We start from the raw sequence: 19,227 nt of genomic DNA on the forward strand, positions 1-19,227 counted from the left end.
AGTCCGTTGCATCACTAAAAGAGGTACATTTAAAGTGTTAATAATTAATCTGAATCTAAATCTGCATGATTTTATATTTTACATAACTTATATGATTTTTAGGCATCCGCTCGAGAGTCACAACAAGTGACGCAGCAAGTTCGTACCGTACCACCAACTGGTCCTCCGAAGCCAGCGGGAAAAAAAGGCGGTGCTTTTGTGCCTCGGTACCGGTCGACGCTCGCAACAATGGTTGATATGTCCGATTTGAAGGATGGTGCTTTACGTGAAATCGTTATGGATGAGAGTGTCTTCGGTATTGAATTCAAGTCATTTATTACACTTGATGACTTGGAGGAGATTTTTAAGCATGATCAACTAGGCGTCAATAACATGCACTCATACATTCGGTAATATTCCCTCATCTGATATATTATTTAATTAGTCCCACAATATAATTTATTTACACATTTCAATGAAAATAATCTAATGTTTATTATGTTTTTATTTAAGGTTGTTGTATGACAGAGTGTTGCGCGGGACTCCGTTGTCTAACAGATTCCGTTTCGTGTCTTCCGCCCACTGCAGCGGAATGGCAATTAATTCGGAACCGGAATCAGTTAGACAACGCTTAGTAGATAGATTCATGTCCACCGGCAATACAGAATGTCTGCATCTTTGGGCGTATAATACCCGACCAGTAGGGTTAGTTTCTCATTCTTTGTTCATCTAATCTCTGTTTCTTTTGTGTATAGCAAAATTTTCATATAACCTATTGTTTTTATTTATAGAGCACACTGGTTGCTGCTTGCTATCAACCCTATAAGGGAAGTCGTGTATTATCTGAATTCGGTAAATGGTGAATGGACCAATTATCCGGCCATGAAGGACATCGTTGATTTGTAAGTGGGATCGTTCTAAATATATATTCGTGTATATTTATATATATATATTTACTTATTTGTGGGATTGATCTAAACATATGCTTTTATATATTTGTTAATTAGATCAATACAAGTGTTCCGAAGTCAACGGGACGCACAGGTATCCCGAACTAAATCTAGCAACATTACTTGGATCCAAGTGCAGGTACATTATTTTTCACAATGTTGCTTATAATATATTTATGCTACTTGATAAAACAATGCACAACTATAGAATCTTATTTGTTTTTCTATGTAGTGTCCGCAACAGAAAAACAGTTACGATTGCGGATACTTTGTATTGAGGTTTATGAAAGAAATCCTTCAGGCAAATCAATTAGAGATTCCGCTCACGGTATGAATTTATAACTTAAGATAATTTCATATAATTTATTACATTTAACTAAATGTATCATTCATATTTTGTTTTTGTTTTGTAGTACCTTGACGAATTCCGTGCCGCTGGATACCCGAGACTTAAGTTGGAAGAAATAAAAGAGGATTTGTGTCATTTTTATATTAAGCGCTTTTTCATGTAGGATTTGTGTCGAATTGAAGTACTATAATATTATTGATGTTGTAATGATGTATATATATAATTTTGGATATTATAATGGTATTATATTAGTATATATATATTGAATCTACTGATGGCTGAAATAATATCGTCGAAAATAAATTACAGGTCGAAAATATTACAGGCTGAAAACATATTACAGGTCGAAAATATTACAGGTCGACTGGGAGGATTAAATTACAGGCTGCACATTAAAATACCTCATTTAGCTACTAAAGCGCTTTTTAAAAAAGCGCTCTTAAAGGCCCACATACTAAAGCGCTTCTTTTTAAAAGCGCTGCCAAAGATTACTAAAAAAGCAAAAAAAAAAAAAAAACAACATACTAAAGCGCTTTTGTAAAAGCGCTCTTATAGGGGGGGCTATCAGAGCGCTTTTTCTGGAAAAAGCGCTCTTAAAGCCCACCCTATAAGAGCGCTTTTATAAAAGCGCTTTAGTATGTTGCGTTTTTTTTTTATTTTTTACTCTCACAGGTGGGCCTATCACAGCGCTTTTCTGGAAAAAGCGCACTTAAAAGGGGGCCTACCAGAGCGCTTTTTCCTGAAAAGCGCTCTTAAAGGGGGGCCTACAAGAGCGCTTTTTCCAGAAAAGCGCTCTTATAGGGGGGCCTACCAGAGCGCTTTTAAAAGCGCTTTCGTAGCCTATGCCAGCGCTGGCTTTGGCAGCGCTTTAAAGCGCTGTTAAAGCCCAAAAAAAGAGCTCTTGTAGCTGTTCCGTGTTGTAGTGAGTCCTCCTTGAAGGGATAAGCATTTGAGGTTGCAATTGTTTACATAGTTGCTTAAAACCCACACCCTCAACTGCTCTAAAGGAATGCTCTTCAAGGATAATAAACTTATTAATGGCCATCCTACACGCTGCTAGGTTGAACCTTTGGCCTACCGGAACTAAAAACCCGCCCTCGCCGCTAACAAGGTTTGTTTGATTGGGGTCTTTCAACAAAAGGGCAGGGTTTTTGTAACACACTTTCGAGTGAGCCAACATGTTAGAAGTCCCATGTGTTTTAGGGTCACATCGGTACCTTTTATGACAATGCTTACATGCGGCTATAGGTTCAGGCTCATCAGGTAAAATATTAAACTCTAACCAAACAGAAGAAGTTTTCCTACTTCCACTAGCATTAAGTTTCCTCTTGTTTGTACCAGTGGGTAGAGGATGAAGTGCAGCACCAACAGCTGCGGGTTGGGTTTGTTGAGAAGGGGGAATAGGTAGCTCCGTTACTGAAAATAGACAAGCAAATTTGAAACATACTTTTAAACATACAACATCAAGACATGAAACTTGAATTACCTTCACCCACTCCTTGCAATCTAGGAACTCCATCTCCTTGGATGCTAGCACCTCCATCTCCTTGGATGCTAGCACCTCCATCTCCTTGCATGCTACTTTCTCCATGCTCCATCTTCAAATATAAAAAAGGCAACCAAAACATAACCAACAAAACAACAATTGTCAATAAGAATTAGATAATCACTGCAGCAGAAATAATCGGTATAACATAAGCATACACCATAAATAACTAGTATAATATGATTTCTCTTATCATTTTACAATATACTTGTTATTATAATAAGAATGTTTAGGTGAAAAATTGTATCAATGTAAAAGAAAAATTCACAGAACCTAATATAATAAACCTCTTCATTCTAAAAAAATATTATACACAGAACCTAATATAATAAACCTTTTCATTCTAAAAAAATATTACACACTTTGTATTTTTTTACGTGATTCTTTTGTTGACAGTGGTAACATGGTATGTTTAAAATCTTCATTAAAACATATTCCAACTATGTATGTCTTCATTAAAACTTATTCCAAATATTCTTTAAACCATATTCTATCTATGTATGTTTACAGATCTTTATTAAAGATATTCCAACAATGTATATTTTCAAATATTCTTTAAACCTATGGTATCATGTACAAACAAAATATTTAACCAACAAACTTTATCAATAACTGGAAAAAATACAATTTTTGAGAGTTTAAGATACTGAGAGATGTAGAGATTTATCAATAGCTAAAAAAAATATGATTTTAGAGAGTTTGAGATATTGAGAGATGTAGAGAAGAAAAAAGATAACAAGGATGATAAAAAACTTACATGATTGATCGGTGGTGGTGGCATGGTGGTCCGTTATGGTAGCGTCAACTTGAGGTTGAAGGTTGACGGTGATGAGAGAACATGTGTGGTTGCGGTTGTGTGTTGAAGGAATGCTCTGCTGAGAATGAATTGAAACCCTAGTAATAGAGAAAATTTGGGTTGGATTTTTATTATTGGGCCTGGTCTACTACATACCCACATATGCCCAGTATCTTTAAAATAATACTAATGAAAATATAAACATTGAATCGGTCGGTGCCGGTTTTCACTGGGCTGAAAACATCAATCCAAAACCGACCAAGTTAAACGATATGAACCCAACAAATAGAAAAACGGTAACCCGAAAACCCGACCCAATCGATCCATTACATAGTGGGCCATATGGGCTGGTCGGATTGGACCGGTTCTAGAAATTCTGTCCAGCCCTACCAATCAGTGTTGGTTGAAGTGTCAAACAGGCTTTGCACAGCTTTGCCCCTACTAGTAGGGACTTTGGAGAGATTCGCCTTGTGAGGACCTTTTGGATATATACTATGGGTGATGCCCCTAGTACTCATAAACTTATGGTGATGCCCCTGACTGATCGGGAAGTAGCTTCAGACCCACTTGGGTGCATGCCCCTGATTGTTTGATGCTTCTGAGAGATTCTTTGAATCTTGACCTGATTGCCCCAAATTGACTGGACAAAGCATGTCATGCCCCTTGTATTCATTGACTTCTAATCAACTGAGTCATATGCAAGAGATGTTGCTGCTGAAATGGTTTCGTCTGTCGGGATGACTTTTAGTCATTAGTCGTACCCTGTGCAGATTCTTCCTGTTGCTAACATTTAAAATTATGTAGCAGAATATATTTAATAATGAATTCATGAGATGCGATGCATATGTCTGTCTTGAGTTTTTGAAAAACATTAAAACAGTAGATGTAAAAGCGTGATATTTGTAAAAACGTGATGTTAACTTAGCATTTATGGCAAACCTTTTTGGTGACAGTATGCTTTCGAACTAACCATGCTTCAGTTAGGACTTTCAAGGCTTGTAACGTGGCTTTGTTCACATTTTAAGAAACAAATGATAATGGCTCAAAGTTTATTTGTACCCATCCCAATCTTCGTGATGTTCTTCGATCCTATGCTTAGTTAACTTTGCATTTATGTTCTAGCAGGTCTTGAAGTCATACCACTGACATTTGATGATGGTTAAGGCGTTGTAAATTTATTTGGACAAGTAGTCATCCTTTTTTGAAATATTCTTTTTTGTCGAGGATTTATAACAACCTCTTTTGGTTTTTTTTTACTTTATTATCCCTAACTTTTACCTAAACTGTTTATTTTGAGATTACAGTCAGCGGGATGTATCAATTTTCGATAAGTCTCCTTCATAGGTTTTGTCTTAACAGTTTTTTCTTCTTCCTCTTTTTGATGAATATTGACTGCCTGACTTAATGATCACGGGAACTCATCATTATTTGCGTAAACAACGGCTAGTATAATTGAGTTAACTGAGTAACTACCCTGCCCCAGGTTATGATTAAGGGTTTTAAATTGCATATGAAAGAAAACTTCTACTCCTTAGGCTCAAAAGGGTTTACGAGGGATTAACATCCTTATATCTCCACTGTTTAGGAATTGAAACGATGCCTGTACATCGTCAGCATAGTCTGTTCAAAAGCATCACTGTATGAGGTTACGGCTTCGTCTTTGTCATCCTCCCTCAAAAGGTTTACAACTTAGCATGAGTTGAATATCACAAAACATATGCAAAGTAAAGACACAATTTAAATGAGTGATAGCGACATAATTTATTCAAGACAAACATATGCAATGCACTGATGATGATTATTAAAACAGATAATGTCTATCATAAGTTGAATGTTTAAACAAAAAGAATAGAAATTGCGCATGAAAATAAGTCTAATGATTAAAAGTTCATCCTTCTATACATTAACCAGTCTTTTCGTGATTAGGCATGGGAGCAGTGATCACTACAGGAGTCTTGGGAGGGTTGAATTTGATTTCTTGAGCATCAATCATATCTTGGATCTTGTTCTTCAATGGCCAACAATCATTCGTATCATGTCCAGGGCTATTGGAATGATATGCGCACCTCGCATTGGGCTAATAGCTAGGAGCAGAGGTGTTGGGCTTCACAGGAGGATCCCTTACAGTAATCAAGTTTGCCTTCAGCAGATGTTGCAGTACCTGAGCCAGCGACATATTGATCTTTGTGAACTGACGCCTAGGTGCACCTGGCTTGCTTCGTTATTGTGGAACTGCTCCAACAGATAGGTTGCATTCATTACGACCTTTCTGGTTGTACATAGCATTAGCCATATGAGGCTTCTCAGGTGAGTTGAAGTCAATGATCTTGTCGTCAATTAAGTCTTGAATCCTATGCTTCAATGGTCCACAATCTTCAGTATCATGACCTGGGTTGTTCGAATGATAAGCACATCTTGCATTATACTTGTACCCAGGAGCAGGATTGGCAGGAACTGAATATGGAGGGAATAGAGTCATCAAGTTCTGATTGAGCAGTTGTTGCGGAACTTGAGACAGCGGCATGTACAGTGGAGTAAATGATCTCTTATGTTTGGATTTCTGATTATCTTTACTACCTTGATGCTTATGTTGATTCTTCTCCTTCTCGATCAGAAGTTCCTTCAATTCTTCTTGCCCCTTGGCCAAGTTAAGGAACATCTCTTGGAACTGGTTGTTCTAAGCCTGAGGATTTTTGACTGATTGCTCGAGATCCATGATGATGAAATAAACATCGAGGAAGTATGAGAGACCTATTGTAAGAAACCTGCTATGCGATGTTATGAATGCGAATACAATGTTTTCAAGGATCTTTAGGAAATTTAGTTTGCGACAGAAGGACATGATTTGGTCGCATCTTTGTTTGAAGAACTCTGATTCTTGGATGTTCTTCTAGGGGAATCAAGCTCACCATATCCAGTGGGTCATAGCCTCTGATTCGGGATACCTCTGAATTTGAAGGTATATGGCTAGAGGAAAATAAATCCTCTTGCCCCTTGATAGGTACAATGTCTCTGATTTGGAAGACAGATGGCCAGAGGAAAATAAATCCTCTTGCCCCTTGATTAGGAATTCAGTCCTTGATAAGAGCACCTGAAATTATGCGCCCTAAATCCCTAAGATCCTTGAAAGGGTTAGTTAATATGCTATGTCATGATGTCATGTTGTCATGATGTTATGCAATGCATCAGGCAAAGCGTAAGATAGTTAGGACAAACGAGTCCTACAAGATAAACCTACAAGGAAATCAAAGGGTTAGTAGCACACACAAGCAAGTCACACAAGTGTCCTTAGGTTTAAAGGCTTGCATGGAGTCTGACCAGGTAACTTCCCTTCCCCAAAGGTACTTCTATGGATAAAGAGATTTCAGCAACAGGGTTCTACCAGTTACTCAGAATTGTCAGCCCCTCTAAAGCACCCTCGAACATGGTACATGCATACCACTCAATGACACTTTAAGAAGAAACCTATATGAGTTGTAGTATCGGGTCGCGACCATAACTTGTCATGCATCAAGAATAGCCCTCCCACTATGTTTCTAAAAGTCAAGATGGGTTAAAGGTGACTAAAGGTCTTTGAGCTCCTGTCGCACGCTCGCGTAAAATGAACAGAGTCGCCACCAATATATTTATCCCATAAGGGAAAGGAATATCAGAAAACCTAACAAAGGAAGGAACAGGGTCTTGCGACCAGAGAATCAAGGTACGGGAGTCGGTTACGTAAGGGGAAGGTATTAGCACCCCTCGCGCCCATCGTACTCGATGGTATCCACCTATGTTTGTTTCTATCTAAAGGGTGTGTACTATGTCTAGGTCTATATGCGAATGCATGCAAAAGAAATACGGGGAAAAGAAGGAATTATTTACAAATGTGCTCGTTCAAGCCCCGCGACTTGATGCCTACGTATCCTTTTCAGGAATCAGAGCGCCGTAGTTCGGCTCAAGATTTTCTGTTTGTTTTTGTGTTTTTTAGTTGGGCGGAGTTAACGTTCGCGCTCTTGCATAAGGGATCGACCTAGGATGCAATAGAGCGGAGATAACAGTGCCCTTAAGAAAGCGAGAGAAGAGAGAGAGTTTGAGTGTTTCGAGGAAATCCCTAAAGCAAGGGAAACTCGAGTTACTCTTTGGTTTGTGTTTTTTAGAATTTGGGAACTTACGCCCGAATGGAACCCTAAAGCAAGGGAAATCCAAGCACTCGAATGATTCCCTAAAGCAAGGGAGATCCAAGCTTCCATTCCCTTTTTAATGATTTTCACTTTTTTATTAGTGTTTTAAGTATTTTCTTTGTATTTTTTAAAGGAATTTTATTTGAATATTTTTAGATGTTTTAGTGTTATAAAAAGAAAAAGAAACTAGCCTAAATATGAAGGGAATTTCTACCTAATGTTGTCATGGTTTCTACCTAAAGGTTAGGAATAAAAGAAACATGAAAATTAAAGGCACAAAGTAGAATATTGAAAATAGCATAAAAGAACAAGTCAAAATATAGCAGAAAAGTGAATTAAAAGTACTATTATTTTTTATGTTTTTATGAGAGAAATTGAATTACAAATCAAGTAAAAAGACTAAAAAACAAATAGCCTAAAAACTAATATTTTTTGTGAATATTTTTATGTGGAAAATTATGTACTAAAGTCTAAAATAATAGGAGAAAACTAGTGTTTTTACTACAAAAAGAAATGGCAAAAGAAACTAATAGAATTTAAAATGAAATGCAAACAGGGGGCGTGAACTGAGAATAGAGGTGTGATGAGCAAGGCACAGGGCCCAGTGGTTCTGGCCCAAACAAAGTTTTTGTATAGTTTTTTTTAGCACAAACAGATGCAACATGGGCTGAGCATGGGGTGTAGAATAGCAATTCGTGGCCCAGAGGTTATTGTGAACAGATTTTGTGATCCAATGTCAATTATTCTCAGACTTTTATTTGAATTAAAAAACTAAAAAAACAAAAAACAAAAAGGGGAATTTAGGGTTGGAAATGTGACCTTTGGACTTATCTGATGAAATTCTCTCTCATGAGCAAACGGCGGCCGGAGGCCTTCCCAAATTTCCCCGATCAACGCAACGGCGGCGAGCCTCCTTCCTCTTCGCTGATTCAACACTCTCACCCTCTATCTCCGGCGAATTTACTCACCTCCGATCTCTTTTCCGAGCTCTCGTCTCAATCTCCTGTTGATTCACGCAAAGTAATACCTCAGGCGAATTCGTGACGACGGCCGCCGGAGCTTCTATGGTTTCGCTTTCTCTGATTCAAAAATCCGGCGGCCACCACGAAATCCACAAACCTCTCCCACTCGTATTTCTTCCCTCCGATTCGCCTCTCGTTCGGTTCTTTGACTTTCGCTCTCATCTCTCCGCATCAAACAACACAGTCGTAGCGGAAACAACTTCGATGTGCTTCAACGGCGACGACAACGGAAAGAACACCATAGACTCTTCAGGTAACACCTTACTCTTTTAGCGATTCACGGAGTTCCCCTTCTTTTCCGATTATTTTTCGTTTCTATTTTCTTCAACGCGTGGCGCGTTGTTGTCGCAGTGTGTTGGAGATGATGAGGATTGATGAAGATTTCTGAGAGGGAGTTCTGAGATGAGGGCGGTGAAGAGTGAAGTTTTTTGCTGATATGGTGGTGAATTGGAGATGAAGATGAAGATGATTTGTGTTTGTAAGCAATGGTGAAGATGATGAATGTTCAGAAGCAGAGTGGTGAAGAAGAGAAGTGGTGGACGATTGTGGTTCTGTGTGTGGAGGAAGGTTGCAGAGATTGGGATCGGTGATGAAGATAGGTGGTGATGAATGAGAGTGATGAAGTTGGAGAGAGTGATTGAAGAATTGTGGAGAGGAATGGAGCGTATGGAGGAGAAGAGAGTGTGAAATGGCGTGTGATTTGAATTATGGAGGGAAGGGTAGTTATATAGGCTGCAGAGTTGTGAAATCAGTTAGAGGGAGAATCAATTAGAGCCTTAGGATTTTGAATTTTAGTTAGGGATTTGGAGGGTGCGGATTGATTCTGAGCTGGCAAGTTAGTTGTGGTCAGTTGGAATTCGGTTATGTGACAGTTATAGGGTAGTTATGAGCTGGCAGTTGGTTAGAGTTTGGTTGGATGCTGTTAGATTCGGTTAGGAATGAAAACTGAATTAGTTTGGGAAGTTATGATTCTGATGACAGTTGGCAATTCTGTTAGAAATAGTTAGGTTGGTTAGAAGTTTGTAACTGCTTAGGAATTGTTTGTGGCTATTCTATTGAGAGGCAATTAGGTTATGTGGTTTATGGCTTTGCTGAATTTTTGTAGGTTTGAAACTGTTTGAAGTTTGGGGCTGATTTTCTGTTAATGGTTTGTAAATGGTTTCTATGAATTTGTTTGGAACGTGTGTGTATGCTGCAGGGTCATATTGAATGTGGAGCTGATTTGTGTAGGCTGAATGAGGTATATGGCAGCAGCTCTGCATTTTTTGTTTTCTCTTTTTTTTTTCAAACTCTGTTTTTGAATTGATATGGGATGGTGATGTGGATTTGTTATGGTTTAATTTGTTCAAAGTTGCAGGTGCAGTAACGTGGACAGCATATGGGAAGTTGCATGATATGAAGATGGAAGACATATGGCATATATGGTGGATCGATTTTACGTGGACGCGAGGACAAGATGTGAAGCGCACTTGAAATTTTCCTTTTTTGATGAATTTCTGAAGTATGTATGTAGCAGGATTCAATTTAATGAGGGGCTGAAGTGGACTCGGCTCGACATATTTCCGCGGACAGAATTGGAGCAGCAGTCTGAGTTGATTTTTCAATGATGATGAATGGCATGTTTTTATTGTAATTTTTGTAAACAATCGAATTTAAATGAATGAATCTTGTATGAAACTCATATGAAATGCTTTGGCTCCATGTTCATTTCAATATGCTTGCCTGAGACATCCTTAAAGACTTTTGTAAGATTGAATCAATCATGACATATACTTCCAGCTCACTCGTATGGATGAAGTTTGGCCTTGTACACTTGAAACATGGTTAAATTGAAAGTCTTGAATAATTGTGAAGGTCTCCTTTTCCAATTGAACTCCTTTTTCATGTTTCAACTGAACTTTCAATCCCTTTTCCCAATTGGATGATTCACTTTTAGATAGAAGATGGCATCAAGGAATGATTCTTGAATGAAACTCTTTGTATCGATTTATGCCTGAATCTTCGAATAAATTCTGAACATAATCAAATAGTTCCATGACATTTCATACTTGCCGTGCCCTTGTATTCCAACCCACCTCAACAACAATGCATTTGACGGAATCTTTCGAAGATACGAATTGGTTGTTGTTGATGGACTACAAACTCAAGCACCAAGAATAAGAAAACCTGACTCAGCGATCCCCAGTTAAACTTTTGATGGATGCACACCTTGTAACTTGAAGAAGAAGTGTGTGAATCAACCATAATATGCGTTTTAGTGCATACATAAGAACCGCTTGACACAAGCTTATCTGAAGTAGGAATCTTGAAACCATAGAGGGACCTTAACACTAGAAACCCTTGATCCCATGTCAAATTATTGGTTAATGATGCATGAATTATTTTTAATGACCTAATGGAAAGTATGCAGATGAAATGCGAAGCTGAAGCCAGTTAGAAATTAAAGGGTAGGACAAATTTGGGGTATGACAGTTGCCCCTATTTAATCGTCTTAAACCTGAGAGTGAGATTGGCGCTAGCCTTTCGAACATTGAAGGTAGAAGAAGATTAAATATCAAAGTACCAGAAATTTGTCCTGAAGAGAGGATGGTGTAAGTGTTATCTTTATTATATTTTTGTTTCGATATCTGCTGGGGAAAGAGGAATTTTTGTTTTTTCTGGTGGAAGAATTTATGGATGTTATGGTTGAATGGGGAAGGAGAATAATGAATTGCTGGGAATTGGGAATTGGTTTTATAGTAAGAAATTATGGATGAATGGTGATTGTCAGGCGAGAACTGACTTCACCATAAGATATCAGACGAGGACTGAAAATGAAAGAAATGATTTGCCAGGGCGGGGACTGGACTTTGAAAAAGGGTTTGCCAAGGCGAGACTTGGACTTTGAAAAAGTTTGCTAGGGCGAGAACTGGACTTTGAAAAAGTTTGCCAGGGCGAGAACTGGACTTTAAAAAAGTTTGCCAAGGCGGGAATTGGGCTTTGAAGAAAAAGATTTGCCAAGGCAGGAATTGGGCTTTGAAGAATGATTACCAGGACGGGAACTGGATTTTGAAAAAAGATTACCAGGACGGGAACTGGGTTTGGAAATGATTACCAGGACGGGAACTGGATTTGGAAAATGATCACCAGAACGGGAACTGGATTTGGAAAATGATTACCAGGACGGGAACTGGATTTGGAAAATGATTACCAGGACGGGAACTGGATTTGGAAAATGATTACCAGGACGGGAACTGGATTTGGAAAATGATTACCAGGACGGGAACTGGGTTTTGAAAGTGATTGCCAGGACGGGAACTGGGTTTTGAAGTGATTACCAGGACGGGAACTGGATTTTGAAAGGGTTTGCCTTGTTGGGAACTGGGCTTTGAAAGGGTTTGCCAGGTTGGGAACTGGGCTTTGAAATGATTTGAAAGTCGGAAGGCAAAGGATTCACAACACGGGGGGTTGGATCTGAAAAGTTTTCCCGTACGAGGGGAGGGATCACGGAGGCTAGTGACGACTAGACTCGATCAAAAGACATCGGTAAGCATTGGAGATTCATGAAGATGTTGATGCTGGCGAAGCATAAGAATTACATTAATCCCTCAGGCCAAAGGCGGGGTGTAACTCTTCAAGAGTGGCAATCGTTCGAATTGCCACACACCAAGTATGGTTATTCAAACGATTGAAAAATGAGATGGGTTGAATGCCCACCCTCATTCGCACTCTAATTTGCACGCAGCACACGGGAGATAACCTCGGAGACAACGATTCTGACGAAGAAAGATAGGAGAGAGAAGATAAGATTTCTTTCGGGGATTGATAATACCAGGTATTGGCACCATGGTTTGAGGAGATTTGTGATGTAGTAGCAGATATCAATCAGAGTTTGTAAGGACAACTTTTTATGTGGGGAAGTATCATTGTCTTGACTGAATGTTGATTTGTATTTATCTGGCTTATGCTTTGTATGCATGTTTGAATTTTTCTATGGCGTAATGTTCCATTTTAATGGATATGCTACGCTTTTGAGGATGCAATGCTATATGCAATGGAAACTATATGCAGAGTGCCAAATAAAGGCATCGGAGTGATAGAGAAGCATGATCATTGGGGTCCATTGCGTGTTGTCTTGAGCTACCAACATGAATCGGTGTCGGAAATCCTGCAGTACCAAAGATCATTGGCAACTGCACTGAGGGTTGAAATGTAGCTTCGTCGGGGAGAAGTGACTTCATCTGACTTTCTCTACATCTCGAACTTCTTGGGGATGGTGAGTTTGAGGAGATTCCCTCGATTCACCATGTTGAGGATGAGAAATTCAGACAAGGAGACCAGGTTGGGGAAGTGGAACAACTCCCATGAGAAATAAACTCATGTGCTTGGGGAGAGACAAAAGTTCCAGGAGAAATAAACTCCTATGATCGGGGAGAATCAATACAACTCAGAAGATTGTGCCCCAAGATTCGTGGGCTATGAAGGAATTTGCCCCAAAGGATCCTTGGAGATATTTGTTGAATCTCGACGTAACTGCCCCAGATTGGTTGAACCCAAGAGAGATTCCTCGACTTGATTGCCCCAGATTGACGGAAGCTTGAATGGATGCTTCAGTTGACAGAGTCTTCACACAACTTGCCCCTTGGAGTAGTCAGCCTTTGAAGTGAATGGCTCATGGAATCGATCAACTTTTTCTGCAGTTGTTCGTTGTTTGATCTTCCTTGATGTCAAGTGTTCATTCACAAGCAAAAGATATTTGTTTTGAAGATGATAATCCTAATGCAATGCTTATGCTAGCTTCGAAATCAAGATCAAAATTGTGACATTCAGCGTTTGAATTATTTATCATATCGATATCAACATAAATGGTAAGCAAACATCTAGGAGTCAGTTTTACACAACTTACTTTTGAAATAAACCCTGCTTCAATTAGGTCTTTTAAGGGTTGTAACGTGGCCTGGTTCACGGTTTTAGAAAGAAAGGATTTAAGGCTCAAAGTCTAACCTAACCCACCCATTCTTCGTGATGTTCTCCAGTCCTAAGTTCAGCTTAACCTGATACGAGCGTTCATCCTTCAAGAGGATTTTGAGATGGTTGAGGAATCAATGAAGTTCTTGGATATGGCAGTCACTTTACCTTTCGTTTTTTGGTGTCTGATCACACGACTTTGTTCCTTTGATGAGGACCTTTATTTTGTAATCCTCGTTTTTCGCTTCTACTTTGTTTTCTTTTTGTTCCCCTAACTTTTGCCTGGACAAATTCTTTTGAATTTTATTTTGGAGTCCAGCGGGATGCCCTAATTTTTGCCTAAGTCACTTATTTTCAAGTTGTTGACTTAGCGGGCTCTCTTTCTTCCTTTTTTTAATTTTTTTTTTGAACAAGTCGTGTGATCCTGAATCTTTGATTTGCGGGAGGTGATTGTGACTGCCTTATTCTTTGGTTGATGAGGGGTTACCATTGTGGCATTGACTTTCCTCAACCTTTTGAAAGATAACCATTGTTGTATCCTTGGACGGACACTCCTGATGAATTTTGATTGCTCGATCAGGATAATTGAACGCTACCCTGCCCCTGGGTTAAATGTGAGGGTTTTTTCTTTTTTGTATAGAAAAGAAACTCCTACTTCAAGGCTCAAAGGGGTTAACGAGGGTTTATCTCCCTTATATCTCCAGTGTTTGGGGATTAGAAACAATGCCTGTACATCCTCAGCGGGGTTTTATTCAAAAGCACACAATTAGAGATTTTGCATTTATTATTTTTTCATCATTCTCCTTTTGATATTTTTTGCTTAAACCAGAGTTTGATATCGATAGACAGAAAGATATGAGTGAACACGAATGGATTGATCCGAAACTAGCATATGCAATGCATTTTTATTTTTATTAAAAACAAACAAGTTTTACACGGAAGAAACATTTAACAAAACAAGGAAAATTACAAATGAAAATGCAGAAATGAATTGATGATTGCCATAGTAGAGGAGGCTTAACTCCGTCTGGACTTGCTGATCTTGAATACTTTTTGCAGTTCTTTCCAAACACTTCAGATTACTTCAAAAGAGAACTCCAACGAAGTCACCCAAGAGTTGTAAATTTTGTGTTACTTTAGGGATTCGAGCAATGCGAGCGATGCAATGCTCAAGATAAGAGTACGTCTTGCTTATCCCTCATGCGGGAGCCCCAAGCATAGATGTTGGAGAGATATTCACCATCAAACATGGAGGAACCTTGCATGGCCGTCAAACTTAGAAAAGCTATATGTTGTGAGGAAAGAATTTGTTGATTCTGGAGACTTTCTGAAATCTAGGCACTCATTCGAGCAAAGGAATTCCATTCACCCACATGTTTCCTTCCCGAAGGGTTATATGCCTCCCATCAATCAACTGTTGTACTTTGGCTTTGAAAGCGTTGCAGTCCTCAGTTGAGTGCCCTGCCGATCCAGCGTGATATCCACATTGCACATTAGGGTCATACCCAGGTGGAAACGGTTGTGGTGGAGGCTTTAGAGATTTGGGAACCACCAATGAGCTTTGAACTAGATATGGAAGAAGTTTAGTGTATGTCATAGGAATCTGGTCCAAAGGAGCATTTCTTCGTTCCAAATTACTTCTAGGTTGGCGTTGATTCGGATGACCTTGTTGATGTGGAGCACATTGCTTTTGTGGCAGATACTGAACTGGTTGTTGTTGGACCATCTGGGGTTGTTGATTGATAGTGGTGGCAAAGGCTTGTGGAATATATTGGCTAGGAGAAACTAGGACCATCTGATAGTTAGGAACCTGAACCTGAGGATAAACTGGAACCTCCTCTTCTTCAATCTCAGAAACTGCATTTGTTTCACTTTTCTCTTCTTCAGTGAATTCGGGAACGTTGGCCATATCTTGGATTTTACCCATCTTTAAGGCGTTTTCAATTCGTTCCCCTACGACCACCAAACTTGAGAATTCGGAGGAAGCACATCCAACCATCATATTCAGATATGGATCTTTCAAAGTATTCATGAACATGTCTACAAGCTCTCGTTCCAAAAGAGGAGGTTGGACTCTGGAAGCTAATTCTCTCCATCTTTGTGCATACTCTTTGAAAGACTCATCAACCTTTTGAGTTAAACTTTGGAGTTGTAGTCTAGTAGGAGCCATGTCACTGTTGTACTTGTAATGCTTGAGAAAAGCCTCTGCTAATTCATCCCATGTGCGGACATGAGTTCGTTCAAGTCGTGTATACCACTCAAGGGATGCCCCACTTAGGCTATCCTGAAAGAAGTGCATTAGAAGCTTACCATTTTCTGCATACGGTGCCATCTTGTTGCAAAATGCCTTGATGTGACTCATCGGACAAGTGGTACCCTTGTACTTCTCAAAATTGGGGACTTTGAACTTAGCAGGAATCTTGATATCAGGCACTAGGCACAAATCAATAGCATTTAAACCAGAGGAGCTTCGACCTTCTAAAGCATTCAATCTTTCTTCCAGGAGGTGGAATTTTCTCTCATTTTCCTCAATCGGGAATTTGAAGCTTCAAGTTCAGAATCGTTCTCATGATGTGAATCCCCCTTGTTAGGAATTTCCACGGACACAAGTTTTGATCCCCCATTAGCAACAGTAGTCGGAGTACCATTAGCCAACTTAGCAACACTTTGTCTTAGCTCTTCTTGCCCTTGAACAACGACATGGAGAGTCTCAAAGAGTTGGGTCATCCTTTCCCCCATGGTATCCAAGTCCTTACGAAGCTCAGCCTGATTCTGTTCAAGAAGGTCCATGATCCTCTTCTGATTAATCCTCGTATGCTACAGATGTAGGGAAGTCAAGTTTGATGATGAAGCAGAAATCTGTTGAAGGGACCCCAATTAGCTTCTGATACGGAACCATGAAATGCATGATGATATGAATGCAATGTTTCATTTCCGAGGAATCCTAAAGTCTTTTCACACACTTTTCTTTTCATTTTTCTTTTAAAATCCAAGCTTTATTTTTTATAGAATATCTTTTCTTTTCTTTTCTTTTCTTTTCTGCTTTTCTATTTCCTTTTTCTTTTTCCTTTTTTTCTTGGAAATAGACTTTAGAATTCCTCACAAATGAAGTGGATAAAACAATGATGTTATGCAATGCAAGCATGGGATCAAGGTCCATATGATCTGAGTAACCACCACACAATCCTCTGAATAACTGATGTGAAGCTTCTGTACAGGCCAAGTGTCACAGGATCAAAGGTTCGACGCCTTTTTGAATACCAGAATATCAAGCACCATGGGAATGGACCAAATAAAGGTCCAACCCCAAATATGAAGAAGCAATGGTATGTAGGAGCCAAGGTTTCCTGTCCCACCCCAATCTCACGGGTATGAATTCTAGACACGGACAGGTGGTCCCTAATGGTCACTAGGGTCTACAGTTCCCATGGGGTACAAAGTGTTTGAGGTAGCAAGGGTGCCAGACACAGTGTTCCATGAAAGAACCTCGCCCAGTTGTGGTACCCCATGTTGAACTCGATCGTAGCAAGGGCCACGGGAGTCAACATGAGCATCCACGATAATCCTATGTGTCACTGGCCTGGGTAGTGGGCCTTTTACCACACACAAACCCCCCACCTGCAAAACAGAACAGAAGACCCCAAGGAACACAAAATATAATCCATATGTATGATGTGCAAGCAGAAATAAACATGATATGCAAGCAGAAAATAAACATGCAAACATATATACAAGATATAGACATAAAGCAAATAAACACCCAATAAAATAAAACAAACAAAGGCTAGGATCGACTTGCTTAGGTAAATCCCCAGCAGAGTCGCCAGCTGTCGCACGCTCGCGAAAAATGAACAGAGTCGCCACCAATATATTTATCCCATAAGGGAAAGGAATATCAGAAAACCTAACAAAGGAAGGAACAGGGTCTTGCGACCAGAGAATCAAGGTACGGGAGTCGGTTACGTAAGGGGAAGGTATTAGCACCCCTCGCGCCCATCGTACTCGATGGTATCCACCTATGTTTGTTTCTATCTAAAGGGTGTGTACTATGTCTAGGTCTATATGCGAATGCATGCAAAAGAAATACGGGGAAAAGAAGGAATTATTTACAAATGTGCTCGTTCAAGCCCCGCGACTTGATGCCTACGTATCCTTTTCAGGAATCAGAGCGCCGTAGTTCGGCTCAAGATTTTCTGTTTGTTTTTGTGTTTTTTAGTTGGGCGGAGTTAACGTTCGCGCTCTTGCATAAGGGATCGACCTAGGATGCAATAGAGCGGAGATAACAGTGCCCTTAAGAAAGCGAGAGAAGAGAGAGAGTTTGAGTGTTTCGAGGAAATCCCTAAAGCAAGGGAAACTCGAGTTACTCTTTGGTTTGTGTTTTTTAGAATTTGGGAACTTACGCCCGAATGGAACCCTAAAGCAAGGGAAATCCAAGCACTCGAATGATTCCCTAAAGCAAGGGAGATCCAAGCTTCCATTCCCTTTTTAATGATTTTCACTTTTTTATTAGTGTTTTAAGTATTTTCTTTGTATTTTTTAAAGGAATTTTATTTGAATATTTTTAGATGTTTTAGTGTTATAAAAAGAAAAAGAAACTAGCCTAAATATGAAGGGAATTTCTACCTAATGTTGTCATGGTTTCTACCTAAAGGTTAGGAATAAAAGAAACATGAAAATTAAAGGCACAAAGTAGAATATTGAAAATAGCATAAAAGAACAAGTCAAAATATAGCAGAAAAGTGAATTAAAAGTACTATTATTTTTTATGTTTTTATGAGAGAAATTGAATTACAAATCAAGTAAAAAGACTAAAAAACAAATAGCCTAAAAACTAATATTTTTTGTGAATATTTTTATGTGGAAAATTATGTACTAAAGTCTAAAATAATAGGAGAAAATTAGTGTTTTTACTACAAAAAGAAATGGCAAAAGAAACTAATAGAATTTAAAATGAAATGCAAACAGGGGGCGTGAACTGAGAATAGAGGTGTGATGAGCAAGGCACAGGGCCCAGTGGTTCCGGCCCAAACAGAGTTTTTGTATAGTTTTTTTTTAGCACAAACAGATGCAACATGGGCTGAGCATGGGGTGTAGAATAGCAATTCGTGGCCCAGAGGTTATTGTGAACAGATTTTGTGATCCAATGTCAATTATTCTCAGACTTTTATTTGAATTAAAAAACTAAAAAAACAAAAAACAAAAAGGGGAATTTAGGGTTGGAAATGTGACCTTTGGACTTATCTGATGAAATTCTCTCTCACGAGCAAACGGCGGCCGGAGGCCTTCCCAAATTTCCCCGATCAACGCAACGGCGGCGAGCCTCCTTCCTCTTCGCTGATTCAACACTCTCACCCTCTATCTCCGGCGAATTTACTCACCTCCGATCTCTTTTCCGAGCTCTCGTCTCAATCTCCTGTTGATTCACGCAAAGTAATACCTCAGGCGATTCGTGACGACGGCCGCCGGAGCTTCTAT

The 19,227-nt window shown here is 39.3% G+C and overlaps 1 protein-coding gene across 1 annotated transcript; it reads left to right on the forward strand.

The window, feature by feature from the left end:
- The first annotated feature begins 625 nt into the window (after positions 1 to 625).
- LOC131619551 (uncharacterized) lies at positions 626 to 1,515 on the forward strand. Its single transcript, XM_058890642.1, has 5 exons — positions 626 to 684; positions 771 to 881; positions 987 to 1,068; positions 1,162 to 1,257; positions 1,343 to 1,515. Exons 1-5 carry the CDS (start codon positions 626 to 628, stop codon positions 1,439 to 1,441), a joined length of 447 nt encoding a protein of 148 aa, XP_058746625.1. The 3' UTR covers positions 1,442 to 1,515.
- Positions 1,516 to 19,227: the final 17,712 nt, after the last annotated feature.

This window comes from Vicia villosa, linkage group LG1 (assembly GCF_029867415.1).
Source record: "Vicia villosa cultivar HV-30 ecotype Madison, WI linkage group LG1, Vvil1.0, whole genome shotgun sequence".
Taxonomy (NCBI): Eukaryota; Viridiplantae; Streptophyta; class Magnoliopsida; order Fabales; family Fabaceae; genus Vicia; species Vicia villosa.

Coding starts and splice junctions, on each gene's coding strand:
- LOC131619551 (XM_058890642.1), top strand. CDS start 626: ATGTCCACCGGCAATACAGAATGTCTGCATCTTTGGGCGTATAATACC. Junction 882..986: donor ATGAAGGACATCGTTGATTT/GTAAGTGGGATC, acceptor TTTGTTAATTAG/ATCAATACAAGTGTTCCGAA. Junction 1,069..1,161: donor TTACTTGGATCCAAGTGCAG/GTACATTATTTT, acceptor TTTTCTATGTAG/TGTCCGCAACAGAAAAACAG.